This window comes from Urtica dioica, chromosome 5 (assembly GCF_054948205.1).
Source record: "Urtica dioica subsp. dioica isolate 48M chromosome 5, U.dioica_male_clone48M_v1_H2, whole genome shotgun sequence".
Classification (NCBI taxonomy): domain Eukaryota; kingdom Viridiplantae; phylum Streptophyta; class Magnoliopsida; order Rosales; family Urticaceae; genus Urtica; species Urtica dioica.
In genome coordinates, this window is record NC_142760.1 from 34,829,756 (window position 1) to 34,849,340 (window position 19,585).

The window sequence follows — 19,585 nt, forward strand, 5'->3', positions numbered from 1 at the left end:
TATCCCTAGAATAGAGATGACTGTACATGAATCAAAATGGCCATTTGTTTTAAAAAGAAGACAATTTCCTGTCAAAATTTCATATGCCATGACAATAAATAAAAGTCAAGGACAATCTCTTGAGAAAATTGATTTGTACATAGATAATGAAGCACGGTCAATTATACTTAGCTTTGTCAAGAGTTAAATCACCGAATGGATTATTTATATTAATTCATGAATCTATGAATAAATATCCAAATCATGTAAAAAATATTGTGTATAAAGAGATTCTCAATAGTACCAAATAAGAGACACTGCACTATACTTTCTATGTAATTTTATATTCATACCTACATTAACCATTTATTTGAGAGGACACATAATAGTTATACCAATAAAAAGAATACCATATATACTCATGTATAATTTGATTAGCACTAATTTTACAACTTGGGTCAGCAAAGAGTAGCTGGATGATGTCCAAGACATGACCATATCTCTTTTAAGATGACAGGTGAATATCATAATTTCTAAGTTTAAAATATAAATTATTAAGATAATTATTGTCAAATATCCTTAAACATTGTACATTAATTTTTTTCTTCCTTTTCTCAATTCACAGCAGCACCATTAATGCAGTACATCCATTACAATTCAATGAACTTTAAGATATCATGCTTGAGCTGCTTCTGTTGATAGGTAATAACCCTAAATGATATCGTTATCTTAAGTGACTACTATTTTTTATTTATATATAATAGTAACGTCAGTTCCAATTCCAAATATATATATATATTCGTAGATATAATCAACACTCTAATAAAAAGCATGTAAATTATTTTTGTTATCGAATTCGGAAACAAAGTTTTAGTTACATACTACATATAAGTAGGAAATAATGTATGATTTTGAATTGTCTTCTTTTACAGTGGCGATAACTTACAAAATTTCATTGTCGGGCGATACAAGCGAAAGAGCTCGATGAAGATACCTTGATATCTTTTGTTCTTTATTATGCTTTCTTTTTACGTACGTAGCAAGCACAAAATTGTTATTGTTGTATGTTTCATCAGTAACTTCAACGCACATATATATATTGTATATATAGGAACTAATTAAAAAAAACTCATTTTGTTCACGTTGAAACTCTAATGTGAATAAATTGTTATTGTAAATTTCAGCTCTTTTATATTCAACTTTCTCGATATTAAAGTTAGAGCAAGTCTATTTAAATATATATGTTCAAGAAGATCAAGCTTAATTACTATAACAAATAAATTCCGTTTATTTTATTTCCAGAAGAATCACTTTAGAGAGAAAAAAAAAATTAGCCTCTCATTTATCAACAAACACTAAATTTCTATTTTAATACATAAAAATTAACAAAGTTCACAACCCGCGGCAACACTTGGGCAACTAACTCGTATTATTCTATAATAGTTGTCAAAACTTGCTTTCGATTTACTACAACACTTCTTCAGTGTTTTTTTTTTCATAACAAGCTTATTATGCAAGCTTCTATCCATACTAGCACATAGATACTATTTATTGCAAGTAATCAAATAACACAAACATGATTTCAACCCCAATTGATACACAAATAATAAAATTACCAACACGATATTTCAATAATAAAAACAATAACCATCCGCGTGTGGATGCGCTGGTGTATCTCGCAAAGATGAAACCCACACAAAATAAAAATACCATAGTCATTAACAATGCATTATGCTTATTGCTTAACATGTTTATATATATATATATATATATATATATATATATATATATATATAGTAATAACATTGTACAAGCTTCTTTGATATTGACATGATTAAAAGATGTGTTTCCCATTAACTTTAACCTCTTTTATGTTCTTAAGGTGTTGGAGTGAGGGAAGGCCATCCAAAATTGAGCATTCGCTGATCACAAGACGTTCGAGGACTGGCAACGCTCCTCGTTCTATTCTCACTTCCTTCAGATTGTCCAACCCGACCAAGGAAAGCCTTTTGAGCTTCCAAAATCCTCCCACATCAAACTGCAGTTCATGTCCTTGACAAGCGTTGTGTCCTATTTGCAGAGTCTCCAAATTCGGCAAACCTTTAAGGGATTCAATAGGCTCATAGGTGACCAATCCCGACAAGCTGAGACATAATCCTCGTAGGTTACGAAGCTTCAAGATCCACGTTGGAAGCTTATCTAGTTGACCGACCAAGATGAGATCTCGGAGATTAAGAGGCGGAGATGAGATGTGTTGTAGATTTAGGACATTGGTTTTACCGATCGAACGTATGAACAGTCGTTGAAGATGATCCATTTTCTCAATTGCGGTGCAAAGATCTTCCCCGAATTCCATCTTTAACCTATCGATGTTCAACCATCTCAATTTCCTCAACTTATTTAACTCTTTAAATACCGAACTTCCTCCGAGATGTGAGTCCACCCATGTGAGTGTTTGTAAGTCCTCTAATTCCCCAAAACCTTCTGGAAACCTTACTCCGACAGTGGATTTAAAACCACTTTTTAGGTCTATGTGGCGATTGTCAGCCAATACGTGTCGAAGATTCTTAAGCTTGATAATCTCTGTTGGCAAGGCAACGATCAATGTTTCTCTCACGTCCAAGGAATATAGATTATACAGCTTGCCAATGGACTTGGGTAGTGACTTCACGTTTGAATTTTTTAAGCTTAAGTACTTCAAGTGCGACATTTTACCGAGATCTTTTGGGAGAATTCCAATCGAACATAGTTGAGCCTCCATTACCTCTAAAAACTTGAACTTCTTAAAAAAATAATCAACAGAGGATTCAGTCAATTGATCGGAAAGAATGAGCGATCGAATCTCAGAGCCTTCAACTTTCTCTAGAGGGTATATGGCTTCGCCTAAGGTAGTCAAACGTCGACCATACCCTACAAACTTTGATGTCTCTGTGTTCCAACTTCGGCAGAATCCCAAATCCTCAGCCTTCGCTAGGATGACATCACGCATCAAATCATGGACGCGGAAATGATTTCCAATCCCGACAATCCTCCACGGCATAAACAAAACCAAATTTCTTCTAACAAGCTCACTCATATATTCTTCAGCGACATCTTCAGCGGCTTTGTTCCCTTTAGCCTTGACAAAACCCTCAGCAATCCACAATCGGTACAATCTATCGTCAGAGACCGAATAATCTTCGGGAAACATACAAAAGTACATTAAACAAGGCCTGAGGGAGTGAGGGAGATCATAGTAACCTAGAGATAGGATTTCGTGTACCCTTGTGAGTTCGGAGTTATTGTTATTACTATTATTATTGCAAGCCGTGCAAGTAAGGTCTCCAAGCACATTTTCCCATTCGGACATTGATGTCTCTTTCGCTGCCAACATACCAGCTATAGCTGCGATAACAAGAGGCAAGCCTTGACATTTGATCACAATCTTTTTTGACAACTCCTTTAACTCATCGGGACAATTCCCTTGAAATTTGTACCGAAAAGCTTTTTTGCAAAACAACTCCCAAGCTAGAGGGAGCGACCAAGGTTTCAAGCTTTCAACGTGGTGTGGTGTTTCTTTACACGAATCGGAGACTTTTTCGTTGCGTGTTGTGATTAGTACCCTACTTTGGTGATTATTGTTAGGCAAAGCAAGTTTAATTTCACCCCAAAATCTCTCTTCCCAAACATCGTCGAATACGATCACATACCTATGAAAATTACATTTGATTAATTGAGTACGCATAGGAAGCGAGAATGAGAACATAAAGTTTAGTGTTTTTACTACTTTCATTATTTTTCTCAAGCGAAAATGACATAAACATCCATTAAGTTTTATTGAAATAATATTAATATGTCTTGAACTTTTAATAATGATAACATCGATAATATGTTTTAATTGCGTGACAAAAATATCTATCACCAGTATGACCGATAAATTTAATGAGTTTGTTTGCAACCCTAAAACGAGGTTAGACAAATACTTTATTTAAAGATGATAATTTCTTGACTAGCTCAAATTTTAAAATCTTCTACAACAAACATGTCTTTATTTTTAATTGGCCAATGATTTTGTTGTTATTTTAATATAAATGAAGAGTAAACATAAACAGTAAACCAAAAACAAAAAAGCCAATGAAAGTATATATATATAAACCGCAAAATCATTTTAATCGGTAGAAATTATTTTAAATAAATATAACGTTTTTCATGGTGCTTTTTCACGGAATCTTCTTTCACTTCAGTGTACTTTATATGAGAGTACGAGATCATATGTTTCAACTGGTATGGTATATTTATTTACGTGTCTTACTTAGATGTTAAATCAGATAAGTCACGACGACTACGAGTGAAATAAAAATAAAAATGGACGTAAGAAAAATATAAATATAACGGTCAAAATGTAGAGTTTTAGAGTGCCAGAGGCAAGCCTGAAATCTTTCCCTCAACTCAATTAGTGCATTGATTACATGTTTGTTATTAATGAATTAAAGTGGTTATCTAAAACGTGTTGTTTTATTAAATAAAAAAAAATAAAAATAAAAAATAAAAAAAGTTTGCGCCTAAAATTTGTGTTTACCTCTTCGTTCGCAAGTAGTCTCTCAAGCAACCAATCAGATCTTCCACCGTGTCCGCTTCTCCCGCACCGGAGCAGATCTTTTCTTTCATGGCCTTCAGTACCTTCTTCAGATCGTACGGCTGAGAGACTGTGATCCACGCGCGGACCGACTCGAAATGCCTCGCCACCGTTTCGTCATCGAACACTCTCTTCGCCAGAGTCGTCTTCCCGATCCCTCCCTCGCCGACGATCCACACCGCCACGCGCTCCGGCGAGCCTCCGACGAGCCTCTCAACCAGATCACTCTTCGTCGACTCGATTCCGACGATCTCCTCGTCCTCTAGAAAGAGCGAGCTCAATCGCGGATCCACGTGGCGTCCCTCTCCGCCGTTCGATCCTCGCTCCAGAGGTTTCAGTCCGTAGCCTTGGCCTGTCTCTCTGATCTCCCTTAAACACCGCCTCGCTTCTCGGATTTTGGAGGCCACGTGGCGGCGCGATTTCCAGCTCTTGATGAAGCCGGCGAATCCTGACCGTTGGTTGGTGATGATCCGACGGTACTCGTCGACGGCGATCTCCGATCGGCTCGCGGCGCGTCGGATCTGATTCGTCCACGCTCTCACGGCTTCGCCGCCGGATATCTGATCTCCTCTTCTCCGGGATTTCTCTTCGGCGTCTCTTAGCAGAGGCTCGATCACTTCAAGCTCGCACTTCAGGCTCTCGGCTTCGCGGTGGATCTCTGCCAATGATCTTGCTTCGCCGATCAGCGGCTCGATCGCTAGTTTCTCGATTATCGGGCCGAGGAACAGATCCATGATCGAACGGAGTCGCAGAGATCAAGCTTCTTGTTGAATGAGCAGTGTCATTATTTTTTTTTTAGTGAGATTCTGGTTTGTTTGGTTTACTGAAAGAAATGTCATTCTTTCTTAATAGGGAATGATATTTATTTTATTTTTTTTGTCTTCTTTTAACTAGAAGTCAATATGCGTGGCTCGCCATTGTTGACGACCAAATCAATCAACTTCGTCTTATTTAATAATTCCATTTATATACCAGCGACTAGTCGACTACAGTGGGATCTCTTTCTTTTCGTGACGACTCTAGAGTCTTGACTCTTGAGTAGCTGCATTAATGACGTTTTGGAGAAATGTGATCGGATTGACTTAGTCATTGACTAAACTTGCTTTTCGTTTGCAAGTCATAGAAAGCTGTTTGAGAAATTTCATAAATTGAATCTCATAAATAGCAAAATATCAAAAATTAGACTCGTTAATCGAAAAATATCTAAAAATAAATTTTTTATTAAAAAATGGTAAAAACATCCTCCTGACCAAATAAACCACCTTTTCAAATATTCTCTCATTCATTCTCCCACTCACATCCCCACTCGGTTTCTCTCTCTCTCTCTCTCTCTCTCTCTCTCACCATCCAATTGTACTACGAAATACGGCCGTGTACGACGGCGTAGGATGGCGGACAACGGTGTGATGTACGAGGGTGGATGACGGCGTACGGAGGTGGACGATGGAATACGACCGGTTGGAGTTGGTTTGAACCCGAGCTCTAAAAAGTCAGTTTTTCGTTATTTTGAATTTTTTTCGTGTTAATTTGCATATAGGATAGTTAGAATGATGATTATAAGTATTTAATGATTTGGATTGATTTGGATCGGATTTGAAAACTTAAGGTTTCAATTTGGGGGTAAAGTACAATAGAATACGATACGATGGGATACTATAGAATACAATAGGATACGATGAAGTTTTTCACATGTACGACGGTATACGATAGTTTTGTGTTCAATCAAATTTTTATAATGTACGATGCCCTACGATTCCCTACGATAGTCTATGATGGCCTACGATGCTATACGATACTAACATAAATTTTTACTCTTTTTTTGCCTTTTTAGGAGAAGTTATCATATATTTACGACGGCTTTCACAGGTCGAATCACGTACGGTGGGACAAGTGTTTTGAAGACTGTGAAACAGAAATTTGTAGATCTTGGTCTCCTAGATCGACTTGTTGGAACTCCGTTCGAGGAATTTTTTTCGATGAGCGAACTTAATTTTTCTCCGGTGCTCATGCACAGTCTTCTTCAACATAAGATCGAACCAACGACAGTCCAAGAGTGAGATTTAGACGTCTCGAATATTCTTTTATATGTGGCTTGAGTCTGGATGATGGTCCGTCTAGAGATGAGCAAGACGAGCGCAAGAACGATAGATTGATCGTAGAGCACCTGAACGGCGTGTTAAGTCCCAAGTTGAGTGTCTTGGTCACGGCGTTCAATGTTGACGATGCGTTGAAGCTTGGTCCTTTATGTCTTTATTATAGGTTATCTTCTTGGCAAACTGGGCAGCAAAATCATTGAAGAAAAATATGCGAAATATTTGCGTATCGTTGAAGATATTCCGTTCTTCTACACCATGTCTTGGGGAAATATCAGCTTGGCCGAGACTTTTTCCAGCCTCTCAGTTAACTTAAGCACTATCACGAGAGCTTGGATAAAAATTTGAAGGAAAAGCCGAGTGTGACACAAAAGGAGGCCAAGTATACGTTGACGGAATTTGCACGTCGTTCAGTACTGAGTGTACGAGGCTATCCCAAAGATTGGAATACAGTTCGATATCAACGCCAGTAGGCGAGTGTCGAGTATGCATACGTGGTCAAGCAGCATAGTCATTTTGAGCAAAGACGTCGAGAAGATTATGTCCAAGAAAACGGTAACTACTTTTAACTTAAATAGAAAAAACGCCAGTAACTTAAATATCAATAAAGTTTCTTGTGTTTTAGTTGAGCGCTCTTCAGATGCTGACTATGGGTCCCAAAGGCCAAGTTTTACACGTTGCTATTGACGCAGACTAGCGGATCTCTATATTCGAAAGATTTTGAGGACGATGACATGGTGGAGCCACGTAATATTGAAGAGGAGATTGACCTAGTAGCATCAACTGCGAAAGAAGGTGGTGTGTTCGGAACGAATAAGACGACAACGCTGAATATGTTTCAGATACTCTTCGACCTCAATTTTATTTAAGCCAACGTTTCAACTTTCTTAAAAAAAAGTAGCTTTTAGTTGACGTGGCAAGTGAAGTAAATTATTTTATACCAAATATATCTTTATTAGTTGGGTAATTAGTTTCAATTTCGAAATTAAAAAAATATAACCCATATTTAAATTTTTTAACATTTAGGATGTGATTACCGATTAAAAATCAATTTATTTTATTTCTGGAAAACAAATCTCTCTCTCTCTCTCTCTCTCTCTCTCTCTCTCTCTCTCTCTCTCTCTCTCTCATGATGATCGCTGAGACTCGGGTAAACAAACTCCATTCGACTCTTTGATTGATAATTGCTCGGTTTTAATTTTCGTGTACTTGTACAATTGTTTTTGTTAAATCGTTGATATCCATAACTCAATGTTTTTTGGTTTTATTTCATTTGTCTAATTACAGATTCTGATGTGTTATTTTATTTCACTGTTATTCGATTTGAATTTCCAATGTTTTGTACAATATCTCTCGTACATACGTAGCTATAGTATTATAGAATTTTTCATTGTTTGATTTTGATTTCCTTGTCATGTAATTTGTTTAGTCCTTCTGGTAATGGAATCTACTTTTTGATATTTCGTAGTAATCGGTGATTTTGTTCTTGAGTTTTTTTTATTTTTTTTTTAATTGTTTCTTCATATCTTATAATTGATATCTTCTAAATTTTAATTGGTAATATCCTATAATTTTTTTAACGCAATTTTCATGGTTTTTCACGTTCTACTTCTGAATATTTTATAGTTAATTATCCTAAATTTTAATTAATTTTCGTCAATAACCATTAATTATTATTATTATGCGGTCATCTTCATCTTCATGTTCTTTTTAGCTCATGCTGGCTTGTCGGTACGGGACCACACGGAAGGACGGGATTCCGTGTGGTGTGGGAGACTCACGGTACTTCCGTGTACCGTCAGAATGGCAGGCGGAAATTTCCTTCCGGACACGTGGCGGAAATGGCAAGGGACACACGGAAATGGTGGCAGGCGTGTGTACCGTTGGTGCTGACATATTGCACTGCAGTGTGTGTACCAGCATGAAGTGTGTCTGTGTGCATTTGTAACGTTAATATTAACGTTTTTTTTAATTATTTTTATTAAATCCCAGCTGTTAGATGTGATCTGGACGGCTGAAAAAATTTGTCCGTTATTTGACCGTTGGCCCTCCGAATTTACACAATTCTTTAAATTTTAACCCACTTTTTTTTTCTATAAATACATCCGAATTCTAACATTTTTAATCACAACTCACTCTCTCAAACTCTCAAAATCTCTCAAATTCTCTCAAATTTTCTCATATTCTCCACATACAAAATTTATAAGTTTGTATACTAAATTTATTTTTATAGTTAAGTTTTCAAATAATTAGTATATACTTAAGTTTTTATTTTACTTAATATTATATACTTAAGTTGTTTGTTTACTTAATATTATATACTTAAGTATCATAATTTTGTTTATATAACTAAGTTTATAAAATATTTATTATATACTTAAGTATCATAATTTTGTTTATATAGATTAGAGATGCTATATCTTGGTTAAACAGTTCGAACCAAAGGTTAGACGACCTTAAGAGGCGTTTTTTAATCAACGGTCTTGAGGAGAGACAATTCCACACCGATAACAAGATTAGATGGAACTCAACATTTTCAAAATATTGGGGAACTACAAAAATTCCTTACTTATATGGTTTTGCATGCATTCTAGACCCTAGAATGAAATTTGGGGGTTATTTGACATTTTTACAATATTTAAAACGTCATACTGGACAAGATTACGTTACACATGATCATGCTAGGGTCGTGGAAGAGTTTTACTCCTTTTTCAGGTTCTACCAGCGCCAAGCTCCTGTATTTCCTGAGCCGAGTCCACCTCGACACTCATCGACAAGCAAAGGAATGTTCCGAGACATAGCTCGTTTTGCTCGAGGTGGAACTTCATCTCCAAGATCGTCACCGCATGCCCAACCCACTGAAGATACGGCTTCTAACGACGAGATCGCGTTATACACATCTCAACAATTTGCCTCCATAAACCAAGACGACCTCAACTTGCTAGCGTGGTGGCGTCAACACGAGAACATGTTTCCGATCTTGTCGAAGATGGCCCGAGATGTTCATTCGATCCCGGTGTCAACGGTGTCGTCCGAGTCCGCATTTAGTAGCTCGGGTCGCATCCTTGATGATCGTAGACAAAGTTTGAAACCCGAAATGGTCGAGGCTCTCACCATATACAAAGATTGGTGTCAACACGAACAACGTTCTCAAGAAACATTTGTGAACATTGATCTTGTTGATAACTTTGATATTAACTTTCAAAACATGAATATTAATGAAATGTAGTCTTGTTGTAATGCTTTATTCATAATATTGTCGTAATGTTTTAACTTTATTTTAAAAAAAAATATTAATAAAGATGAAATTCAGTTTACATATTAGTATCTTATTTTAAAATTTTAACAGTTTAGTCCTTTTCATTTACCATTTAAATTTGATTTTTTATTTTTTTTAATTCCTTATTGGAAGTTAATGGAAATATGGATTTCCATTAAGGTTAACGGAAATTCCATTTCCGTTAAGCAATGGAAGGCATCAAAATGGGTAATGGAAATACCATTTCCAATAAGCAATGGAAGGTGGCTTATTGGAAATGGAATTTCCATTACCTTCCATTGCCCAGGATGATTTTTAGCCGAGAATCTGCACAGTTAATAATTGTAAATTATTGTTAATAGACAGTGGTCTTCACCTTCTTCAAGAATTTTTTTTTCTTGGATTTTTTCTCGTTTTGATGGACACTAATAATATGCATGTATTAAGGAGGCAGTTACCTAAATTGTGGGATCGTGATTATCACGCTTTCTTATTTAATTTCTGAAAATAAATAAAATATAATGGGTGGTTTTTAAGGAAATGGCAAAATCGAATTTTTTACAAGCTTAAAATCTTGCCATATCAACAAATGGTTATTTCACTAAAACTTACGAAACGTTAGTTAAATTGAAATTTCAACCTTTCAATTTGGCTACTTTGTTAGAGTGGCCAATAGATTTTACTTGCTATCAATGCGATGAATAATTTCATTTTTCTTTAATTCTTCTTCTTTTTTTTGCTGAAATTTTTAGCAGCACTTATATATCAAAATTATCCCTTAACTTTGCTTGAAATAGATTTTACTTGCTATCAATGCCGATCAATAATTTCATTTTCCTTTAGTTACTACTCCTTTTTTTTCTTTTGCTGAAATTTTTAGTTTCTCATTTGTCAGCAAATAAAAATGCCAGACTTATTGAAATCTTATCGATCATGTGCTTACACAATGTTTTGAAAATGTAGTAGCTATTTCTTAATATTTGTAAGATGATAAATAATAGGGACAACTACCACTGATTACACAAAAAAATAACTTTGATCTGTTATCTAAAGTTTTTATTTAAAAATAATTTCCAATAAAAAAAACTATCAAATTTAACATCCATGGGCGCAGCAATGATATTCAAATATGCAACATATAAGCAATTTAAACGATGAACACAGACATATATAGATAGATAATTAATTAGTTAGCATAGTAGTAGTTACAGGCACCTCAAAGAAGATGGCATATATTAGTGCTCAAGACGCTATTATGTTTTTCTCCTATGGCAAAGATTGGGTAATAAGTTGAAATATAAATAAAGTGATTAAAAAACCTAATGAAAAGTTGATGAAGGTAAACAAATTCATACCTCAAGGAAGGAGACAAATGTTAATGGTGATAGTGCTTAGATTTCATTTCTAAGTTGTATTGAGGTAATATTAGTTTCTTTTCTTTTGAGTAAAAATTTAACAAAGAGATCCTGTGTATAAATTATAAAGAGTAGTAGAAGAAGAAGCAGGTGAAGTAGCAAATGGGATAACACACTAATATTTATAATAAAATAAAATATTAATTAAATTAAATAATAAAATCATCAAGACGTGTGGTAGCATGGTTCTAGCTAAAGCTAGGCTTATGGTATGAAAGAGGGATAAAAATCCCTTCCTTCCGGCCTTGAAATTTGAGCGGAAAGATTTCTTCCACGGAGAAACATGAGTGGAAAGATTTTCTTCCGCTCGATGAGTGGATGTTGACGAAAACCAGCGGAAATGGTTTCTTTCGCACGTACAATTAAGCTTTTTTTTTAAAAAAAATTTGGAGCCGTTGGATTTGTGGCAGTTGCAAATCCAACGGTTCTAAATTGCGCCAAAAATAAATATCTTATGACCGGAAGGAAATTTATGTCCATACACCTAGAATGAAAATTCAATTTCCAAATCCAGTGGAATTCCAATCAACACTGAACGGAATAATTCCTTCCAACCAAACCCGGAATTCCATGTCTCATGAAAATTGAAATGCATTTCTTTCCACAAGTTCAAGTTTAGTTCTAGCAGGGCACAAATTGTTTTAGAATAATAATTAAAACAAATATGTATTTTGATTTATTGATATGTTTTGTTATATTGACTGAAACATTTGAACTGTGAAGAAATCATTTATTAAAATAGAGAGCGCAACTAAAAAAGTCTTCTGTAACAACTTACAACTATTAGCTGGTTGTTTAAAATATATAGAGCAATATGTTTGTAATAACATTGTTTTTAAAATTAGAAGCAATCGGTAATAATAATAAATAAAAAAAAAAAAAAAAAAAAAAAAAAACATGTTTATAAAGTATACTACTTATACATTTTTTAAAAAATAAATTAGAAAATAATTAAATATGTACGTAGCATTTATGAATGAGTCAGAAACACTCGTTACTTTTTAACCATTATTCTCATTATTCTTATCCCTCAGATAATTGAAAAAAAATACCATCGGCACTTACAATGTATACCTTATGTTTTAGAATTTATATGGAATATATTTTAGTGAACCAAAACAAAAAACAACTCTTATCACTGTAGTTGCTACAGGAATTTGGGTTCTCATTTACTATATTAGGATAAGGATAACATTGGGTACATATTATCTTGTTTCCACAATTCCTTTCAGGTCAATTCAAAATTTTGAAGGAATTTGTGAAATAATTAAACCTTTGTATACATAACTGCTGGGTATTGGAACCGTAGTAATGGACCACGTCGGCTGTAGGCAAAAATATTCTACAAGAGTAGTCACAATGGTCAGCACTTCCACAAAGAAAAGTGGAGAGAAATTGTAAGGAAACCAGGTAAAGAGTATGTTTCAATATTAAATCCAACCACTGTTTAATTTAATGATGTTCTTAATCTTTTGACAACAAAAAGAGGCTGTCATGCGTTTTTTTATGCTCATACGGATAGAAACTTGCATTTGCCATTTTTGTCTTTCTAATAAGAAGTTAAGCAGTGTTCTAGCAAAAGCAAGCAAGGGTTGACAACTATTATAGAATAATAGGTATGTACATAACCATATGCAATATTGATTCATGTGAGTTCTTACATGAAGTCGGATTCAACAAAAGGATACGTGATACACAAAAGTACTTGTCTTGTAAAACACGTATTTAGATCCAGAAGTAACTTCACCACAATATATAGCCAACTATTCAGAACACTAAAACCGAAGAGGAACATCCCTTCTGTCCAAAGTGTATATATATAATGTGCTCCAAGATTCACTTTCTACTCCAAAACGAGACAAAATATCAGGACCACCGTGCATAGTTGTGTGCTTTAACTTCCAAGTTATGTTAAAAATCACTGTAAAACTATCGCCTACTGTACTGAACCCGATAAGACGAGTCTAATTCCTAGTCCCAGCCGGTCGCGACCACGGATTTATAGCCTTCCGCGGACCCGTACTTATCGGAAGCGCACAAGTACGGCTCGGCATTGGCAGAGAGAGAAGAGGAGGAAGAAAACTCACCGCCGGTCACCGCCGCCGGAGCAATGTTGGGATCGAAAGACGGGTAGTTGAAATTATCCCCGCCGGAGGAGGATGAAGAGAGGTTTCGGTAGTCGTAGCCGCCGAATTTTCCGGCGCCGCGGCGGTGGTTGTGGTTGTGGTTTTGGGCTCCGGCGGATCTGTCTCCGGCGAAGTAGTGGCGGAGCCACTGCGGGACTTCCTGGTTCGACTCCTTCATGAGGTCGGCGAGGGGCTTCGCGATCGGGGCGTTCTTGTCGCTGAAGAAAGCTGTGGCGAGCCCGGATTTTCCGGCGCGCCCGGTTCGTCCGATCCTGTGGACGTAGTCGTCGATGTCTCGGGGGAGATCGAAGTTGACCACGTGGGCCACGTGGGGTATGTCGAGCCCGCGAGAAGCCACGGCCGTGGCCACCAGGATCGGAGTCTCTCCGCTCTTGAAAGACCTCAAAGCTCGCTCTCGCTCCTTGAAACGTGAAAGTATGCCAATTATATATTTCGTGATCAAGGAGAGCTTATATCATAGAGATTTTTAAGTATTGGCTGTCTAGTTCTTCGGAAATTTATAACAAATTCGTGATTGAACCAAAGAAATGTGCAGACTGTGAAGCAAGTCAATCATATATCATTTACAAGCAGCGGCTTATATCCTAGAGAGGAAATATTGGCATATCTAGCTTTACTATTCAGCTTCATAAATGTGCAACATCAACTAAGAGACTGAAGCTAGGCAATCAATTTACAAGAATCAGATGAAATATTGGTCTCTAATTTTCGGGAAATTGGTAACAGATTTATGATTTAACCCGAGAAATGTGTAGCAAAAAATTCCCAACTCGCATTAAAAAAAATTCTCGATATTGGCATCACAAAACGGCTTCAGATTTTGTTTCAAAATTTAGCTGACTGAAGCAAATCAATCATTTATTATTTACAAGAAGCAGCTTATATCCTAGAGACGAAGTACTGACATCTAATATATAAGGCATCAACTAGTTTTTAGAACACATTCTTGATTGCAAGCCAGAAAATAAATTGCAACAATTTAGTGAATCTGAGAATTATAATAAAAAAGATTAAGATAAACTAACCATTTGGGCTTTATCTCCATGTATAGATATTGCCGGAAAGCCGTTCTCCCACAGACAGTACTCTAATGCATCTGCTCCTTTTTTTGTCTCAACGAACACCAGTGTTAAAGCAAGCTGCGATTAAACAATACCATTTTCAACACTCAAATAAGGAGAAATCGGTGAAAAAGAGCTGAAAATTTTAAAATATGACACAAAGTAAAACATGTGAATACTTTTCCACAGGTTCCGTTGACTATCTGGTCATGAAGGAGAAATCGGTGAAAAAGAGCTGAAAATTTTAAAATATGACACAAAGTAAAACATGTGAATACTTTTCCACAGGTTCCGTTGACTATCTGGTCATGAAGCATACGCATTAGATGGGTCCTCTTTTCCGATTCTTCAACGTATTCAACTCTTTGTGCGATAAGATCGGTGCTCGAACCGACCCTGCCAACAGCAAGAAATATGTAGTTTGAAAGAAAATCCGAAGCCATTTTCTGCAAGAAATAGCCAGCAAAATGTTAAGAACCTCGATTAATTTTTATTTATAAAAATAAGATAAACGCAATTCAAAGATAGTTTCCTAACATTCAAAAGTCCACTCATGGGAACTCATTATAAATCCTTATTTCCTTAGATCCTAACACAAGACCAATAAAGTCATATACCCACCTTATGGGATTAACTTTGTATAAACTGAAAAGTGAAAAGCAAAAACCACCTGTATCTCCGCTGGGAATGTAGCGCTGAAAAGCATAGTCTGCCTCACACCAGGGGGTGGCATGTCCGTGTTCTGAACAATCCTTCGGATCTGAACTTCAAAACCCATGTCCAACATTCGATCAGCCTCATCCAAGGTCAAGTATTTCACCGAACTAAGTGAAATCCTTCCCCTATCGAACAGGTCAATCAACCGCCCCGGGGTTGCAACTAGGATATCGACCCCTCTTTCCAGGTTCCGTAACTACATAGCCAAACAGAATGTCAGGATTTTAGATACAAGTGAAATTTAGTAATAGTAATAATCCTAGTTAAGGGGGTTATTATACTAAAACTAGAGGTTGTATTAGGCTATGAATATGAGGGAATTATAAGATAAGGGCAATGAACATTTAGATTGGGTTTGTATCAGGAGAACCACAGGTCACTAGAATTACCTGGCACTCCCGAAATGTCCAAATTCACAATGCTAATTACCAAATCCTAACTATGAACAAGGTAAAACGGATTACAGCGACAAGAGCAGTATAACACTGCGATAAACCACGGATATCTATCAAGATGTAAACCGCCGGTACATTTCGGAGCAAATATGAATGAACGTATGTAATAAATTGAATGAAATATATGCAATCCGAAAACATGTCACACCTGGGGTTAAAATCAAGGCTTCGATGTATAAGAACGCATTACACAGTAGAAACAGAAGCTGACCTGAGGAAACACAGGTGCCCCGCCATAGGCAGCCACAATCTTCACCCCAGTGTTCTGAGCAAACTTCTTTGCCTCATCATGAATCTGTCCATAAACCCAGCCCCAAAAGACGGAAAAATTACATAACTAGTCTATCATAATAATACAAATCTAGACAGCAAATCTCAACCAGAAGATGTATATTCTAAATGAAAACAAAGATTTACAACTATCTGCTATTAACTGTTTTCTATTGTAGTAATATACTTATAGGAGTATTCACTTACTTTTTCCTGTTCACTCTAGTAAAAATGCGTGTTTAGTTCATTAAAGAAATGAACAAATCAATTAAAAACAAACTTATTATAATTAACTACAAATAGTAACTTGATCAGCACCAGTAAATTAGTCAAGGTAAACATTTGCAACCAATAAGGCACCAACTTATCATAAACAGACACGACAAGGCTAAAACCACTTTTATGCATAATAAGTGCAAATAAATACAACAGACACCACTATAATCAATCAATCACTATAAAATATAAATAGATCCTTAAAAAAAAAAAAAAACCAACATAGACTCTAAAACATAAAAAATAAAAATCCTCTCAAATATATATATTTGAGCTAAAAAAAGGCAACCAGAAAACCAGTACTGATACTCTAATACCACAAATACAACAAGTAAATCAAACAGAAACACCAGCACCAAGAACAATCAGCAAAAAATTTGCGGCAATACTGGCCTAGACCCAAATGAGCAACATGTCAAAATGAAACAACAATTCTTCTATACAAGCGACATGGTCACTACTAGAGTGCAAATTACCATGTACAGCACCATTAAATCAATTATGTCAACAAGGATAATCAAACATCAAAGACCATGACTATTAACTAAATATAATCCCATTAAGTAACTGCGAAAAAAAAAAAAAAAAAAAAAAACTAAACTAAACTAACACATTAAGCACAGCACAGAGAGAGTCACTCTGTGACAGACCTGACTTGCCAACTCCCGAGTCGGAGACAGGACGAGCGCGCTAGGGTAACAGCAATCTGACGGAGACCGAGTCTGACTCCGAGCAGTGATGCTCTTCGTGATCCCGCTGATGATCGGAAAGCAAAACGCCGCCGTCTTCCCCGAGCCGGTCTGCGCGCAGGCCATGAGATCCCTCCCGGCGGCGGCGATCGGAATCGCGTGTCGCTGAACCGGCGTCGGCCTCACGTACCCGCACCGCCGCACGTTCTCGCTCAGCCGCTCTCCCAGCGCCGCCTCCATCTGCGCGAACGAGCTCGCCGGCGCCGGAACATCGGCGCCGCTCACCTCCACCGGAATGTCCTCGTACGCCTCGAAGTTGATCCCTCCGCCGCCTCCGTTTCCGATCTCAGCCGCCGGCGAAACCTCGAGCGCGCCGAATCTCCGGGAGAGATCGCCGGCGCCGGAGCGCCCGCCTCTCTGCCGTTGTCCTCCCCGGCCGCGGCCGCGGATCGGAAACTCGGACCGACCGGAGATCCGAGCCGGCGTCGATCCCGGCTTCGTGTAGAGGCCGTGAGTGACCGGAGCTTCGTAGGCGGTACGGAAAGGCGGAGGAACGTAACGGACAGCGTGAGTGTGGCTCCGAGTCGAATCGGAGACCTCGTCGGACCAGGACAATGTCATTTTCCTTCCGCTCTGAGACTGTACGGACACTCGAAAGCGAAATCAAAAAAGTTAAAAGAGAATGAAATGGTACGGACGTTTCAGTTTCTTTTTTTCCATCAGTAGTGAATAAAGAGAAATCGGAATACCTTAACGTAGTCGTCGAGGAAGATGACTCGGCTCTGGAGTTTCGTGTCTGTGAAGTGAAAAAAGACTGAGGTCAGAGGTTTTTTTTTTTCCTACTCCTTTCTTTTGTTCTACGCCATGAAAGAACTGCAGAGAAAAAGAGAGAATTTCTAGAGAGAGAGAGAGCGGTCACGATTTTCAAGGAGAGAGAGAAATCAGAGGGAAAGGGAAATCTGAGCTTTTTTTTAATTTGTTTTGGTATTTATTTTTCTTCCTTCCGAAACCACAGGAGAATTACGTGAGAAGTGGGTGTGTATGCAATATGTATGTTACAATAATTAGCGTTTAGACTGAAATACCCTCTTTAGTCTCGCAGGAGACACGTGTCATTTCTAAATTCTGGTTTCATAATAGATTAAATGAAGTTAGAGCAGAGGATTAAATGCTTCAACGGCGATCAGACTAGAATGAGGACTCACCAGGTGTACACGTGTCGTAATTGCATTCATTAAGTGTGTCTTACAACACCACGTGATGTTTAGTTGTTGAGAACTCCAACGGCCGCGAGGGTAGTATTGCAAATTAATTATGTTTATTCTTTGGGATTTGTTTATGCGGTGAATTCATGAAATTTGTTTTGGTCCAGCACAAAAAAAAAAAAAAAAAAAAACCGTCCGAAAGAGCAAAAGCATCTATCATCTAATGAAAATTCTCTGAAAAAAAAAAAAAGTACATGTTAAATTTTTTAACACTTACTTATTTGCACCAAGGCTACAAATATTCCGAAATTAAATCTTAAAATCATTCTTACATAACCAACACAGTATTATAGCTATTCTGGCCAAAGTTTTAAAAATGATATGTAGAAACAAAAATTATAGCTCAACCAAACAGTCATTAATGATGTTGAAAATTATACACCAATAAATTCACTTGACCCAAGGTATAAATTTCATGTGCATAATTTATGTTAAAACTGATGAAGAGAAGAGAATTGCTACATTGGAAATTGACCCAAAAACAGAAAGGTGGAAGATGTATTTCGCTTTTTTGGGTTATAAATTTATAATAACCATAGAAATAAGACAAGAAGTCGTGAATTTGACCCAAACGCAAAAATGTCATGATCAATGACCATAAAATTATTGAGCTATTTTTTTATTGCATTATTCAAATTTTTTTTTTTTTTTTGAAACCTAGTTTTTTTGGTTGCGTAGCTGATAGTGATATCATTATGTGATCATCAGGTAAAGATTCTTGTGTTGTGGTGGTGACCACTTTGACGGTTTGACCCCAATGTGAGAGGGACAACTTTGGCTTTTTTTTTCTTTTTTCTTTTTTTTTTTTAGGAGAGGTACTAATCTCATAGTTTAGTTTTGTTAAACAAAATTAATTCAATAAACAAAGTCCTAGTTTAGTTTGCTGTTATTTGGTACCATTCATTGACTCAATATTAATACCACACAAAATCAATGGCTTATAAGCCTTATATTACCGTTTAAAAAATATATTTATAATTCCTTATTATAAAATACGGCTTCAAAAAGTGCTTATTAATGTGCTCCCTCTCATTAATAATGCTTCCCAAAACAAAATGGCTCACAGATAGTATAATCATTTCACAACCACCTTTTTATTTTATTTTTTTCATTACTTAATTAATCTTCCATATTTCCAACTCCGAGGTCATAAATCTTCTTTATGGTCATATTGCTTTTTGCTCGAGGGTTTCCACAAAAAAGAGTTTTAGTCTTGCTTCCCTTTATTTCTCCACCAATATGAGGATTCTTTCTGCGGGCTTTAATTATTAGCTCTTAGCCCCTTACTATACCGAACATTAAAACAAATTAAATTAAAAAAGAGGAACCTGAGAGCGGAATATT

General features: G+C 36.6%; 2 protein-coding genes across 2 annotated transcripts; both read right to left on the minus strand.

The window, feature by feature from the left end:
• Positions 1–1,452: 1,452 nt before the first annotated feature.
• LOC149398077 (disease resistance protein RPM1-like) lies at positions 1,453–5,522 on the minus strand. The gene is made up of 2 exons (XM_089615603.1): positions 4,538–5,522; positions 1,453–3,668 (listed from the first exon to the last, which is right to left on the minus strand). Exons 1-2 carry the CDS (start codon positions 5,326–5,328, stop codon positions 1,814–1,816), a joined length of 2,646 nt encoding a protein of 881 aa, XP_089471729.1. The 5' UTR covers positions 5,329–5,522; the 3' UTR covers positions 1,453–1,813.
• Positions 5,523–12,869: 7,347 nt separating this feature from the next.
• Positions 12,870–17,970, minus strand: LOC149398078 (DEAD-box ATP-dependent RNA helicase 52B-like). Its single transcript, XM_089615753.1, has 7 exons — positions 17,726–17,970; positions 16,938–17,615; positions 15,953–16,036; positions 15,240–15,482; positions 14,848–15,015; positions 14,534–14,647; positions 12,870–13,908 (listed from the first exon to the last, which is right to left on the minus strand). Exons 2-7 carry the CDS (start codon positions 17,595–17,597, stop codon positions 13,333–13,335), a joined length of 1,845 nt encoding a protein of 614 aa, XP_089471879.1. The 5' UTR covers positions 17,598–17,615; positions 17,726–17,970; the 3' UTR covers positions 12,870–13,332.
• Positions 17,971–19,585: the final 1,615 nt, after the last annotated feature.

Excerpts from the sequence above, each read along its gene's own strand:
- LOC149398077 (XM_089615603.1), bottom strand. The coding sequence starts at position 5,328 with ATGGATCTGTTCCTCGGCCCGATAATCGAGAAACTAGCGATCGAGCCG. Across the intron at positions 3,669-4,537 it reads GACTACTTGCGAACGAAGAG|GTATGTGATCGTATTCGACG; the intron begins GTAAACACAAAT and ends TAATTTTCATAG.
- LOC149398078 (XM_089615753.1), bottom strand. The coding sequence starts at position 17,597 with ATGACATTGTCCTGGTCCGACGAGGTCTCCGATTCGACTCGGAGCCAC. Across the intron at positions 15,016-15,239 it reads CATTCCCAGCGGAGATACAG|AAAATGGCTTCGGATTTTCT; the intron begins GTGGTTTTTGCT and ends TATTTCTTGCAG. Across the intron at positions 13,909-14,533 it reads ATGGAGATAAAGCCCAAATG|GAGCGAGAGCGAGCTTTGAG; the intron begins GTTAGTTTATCT and ends TCACGTTTCAAG.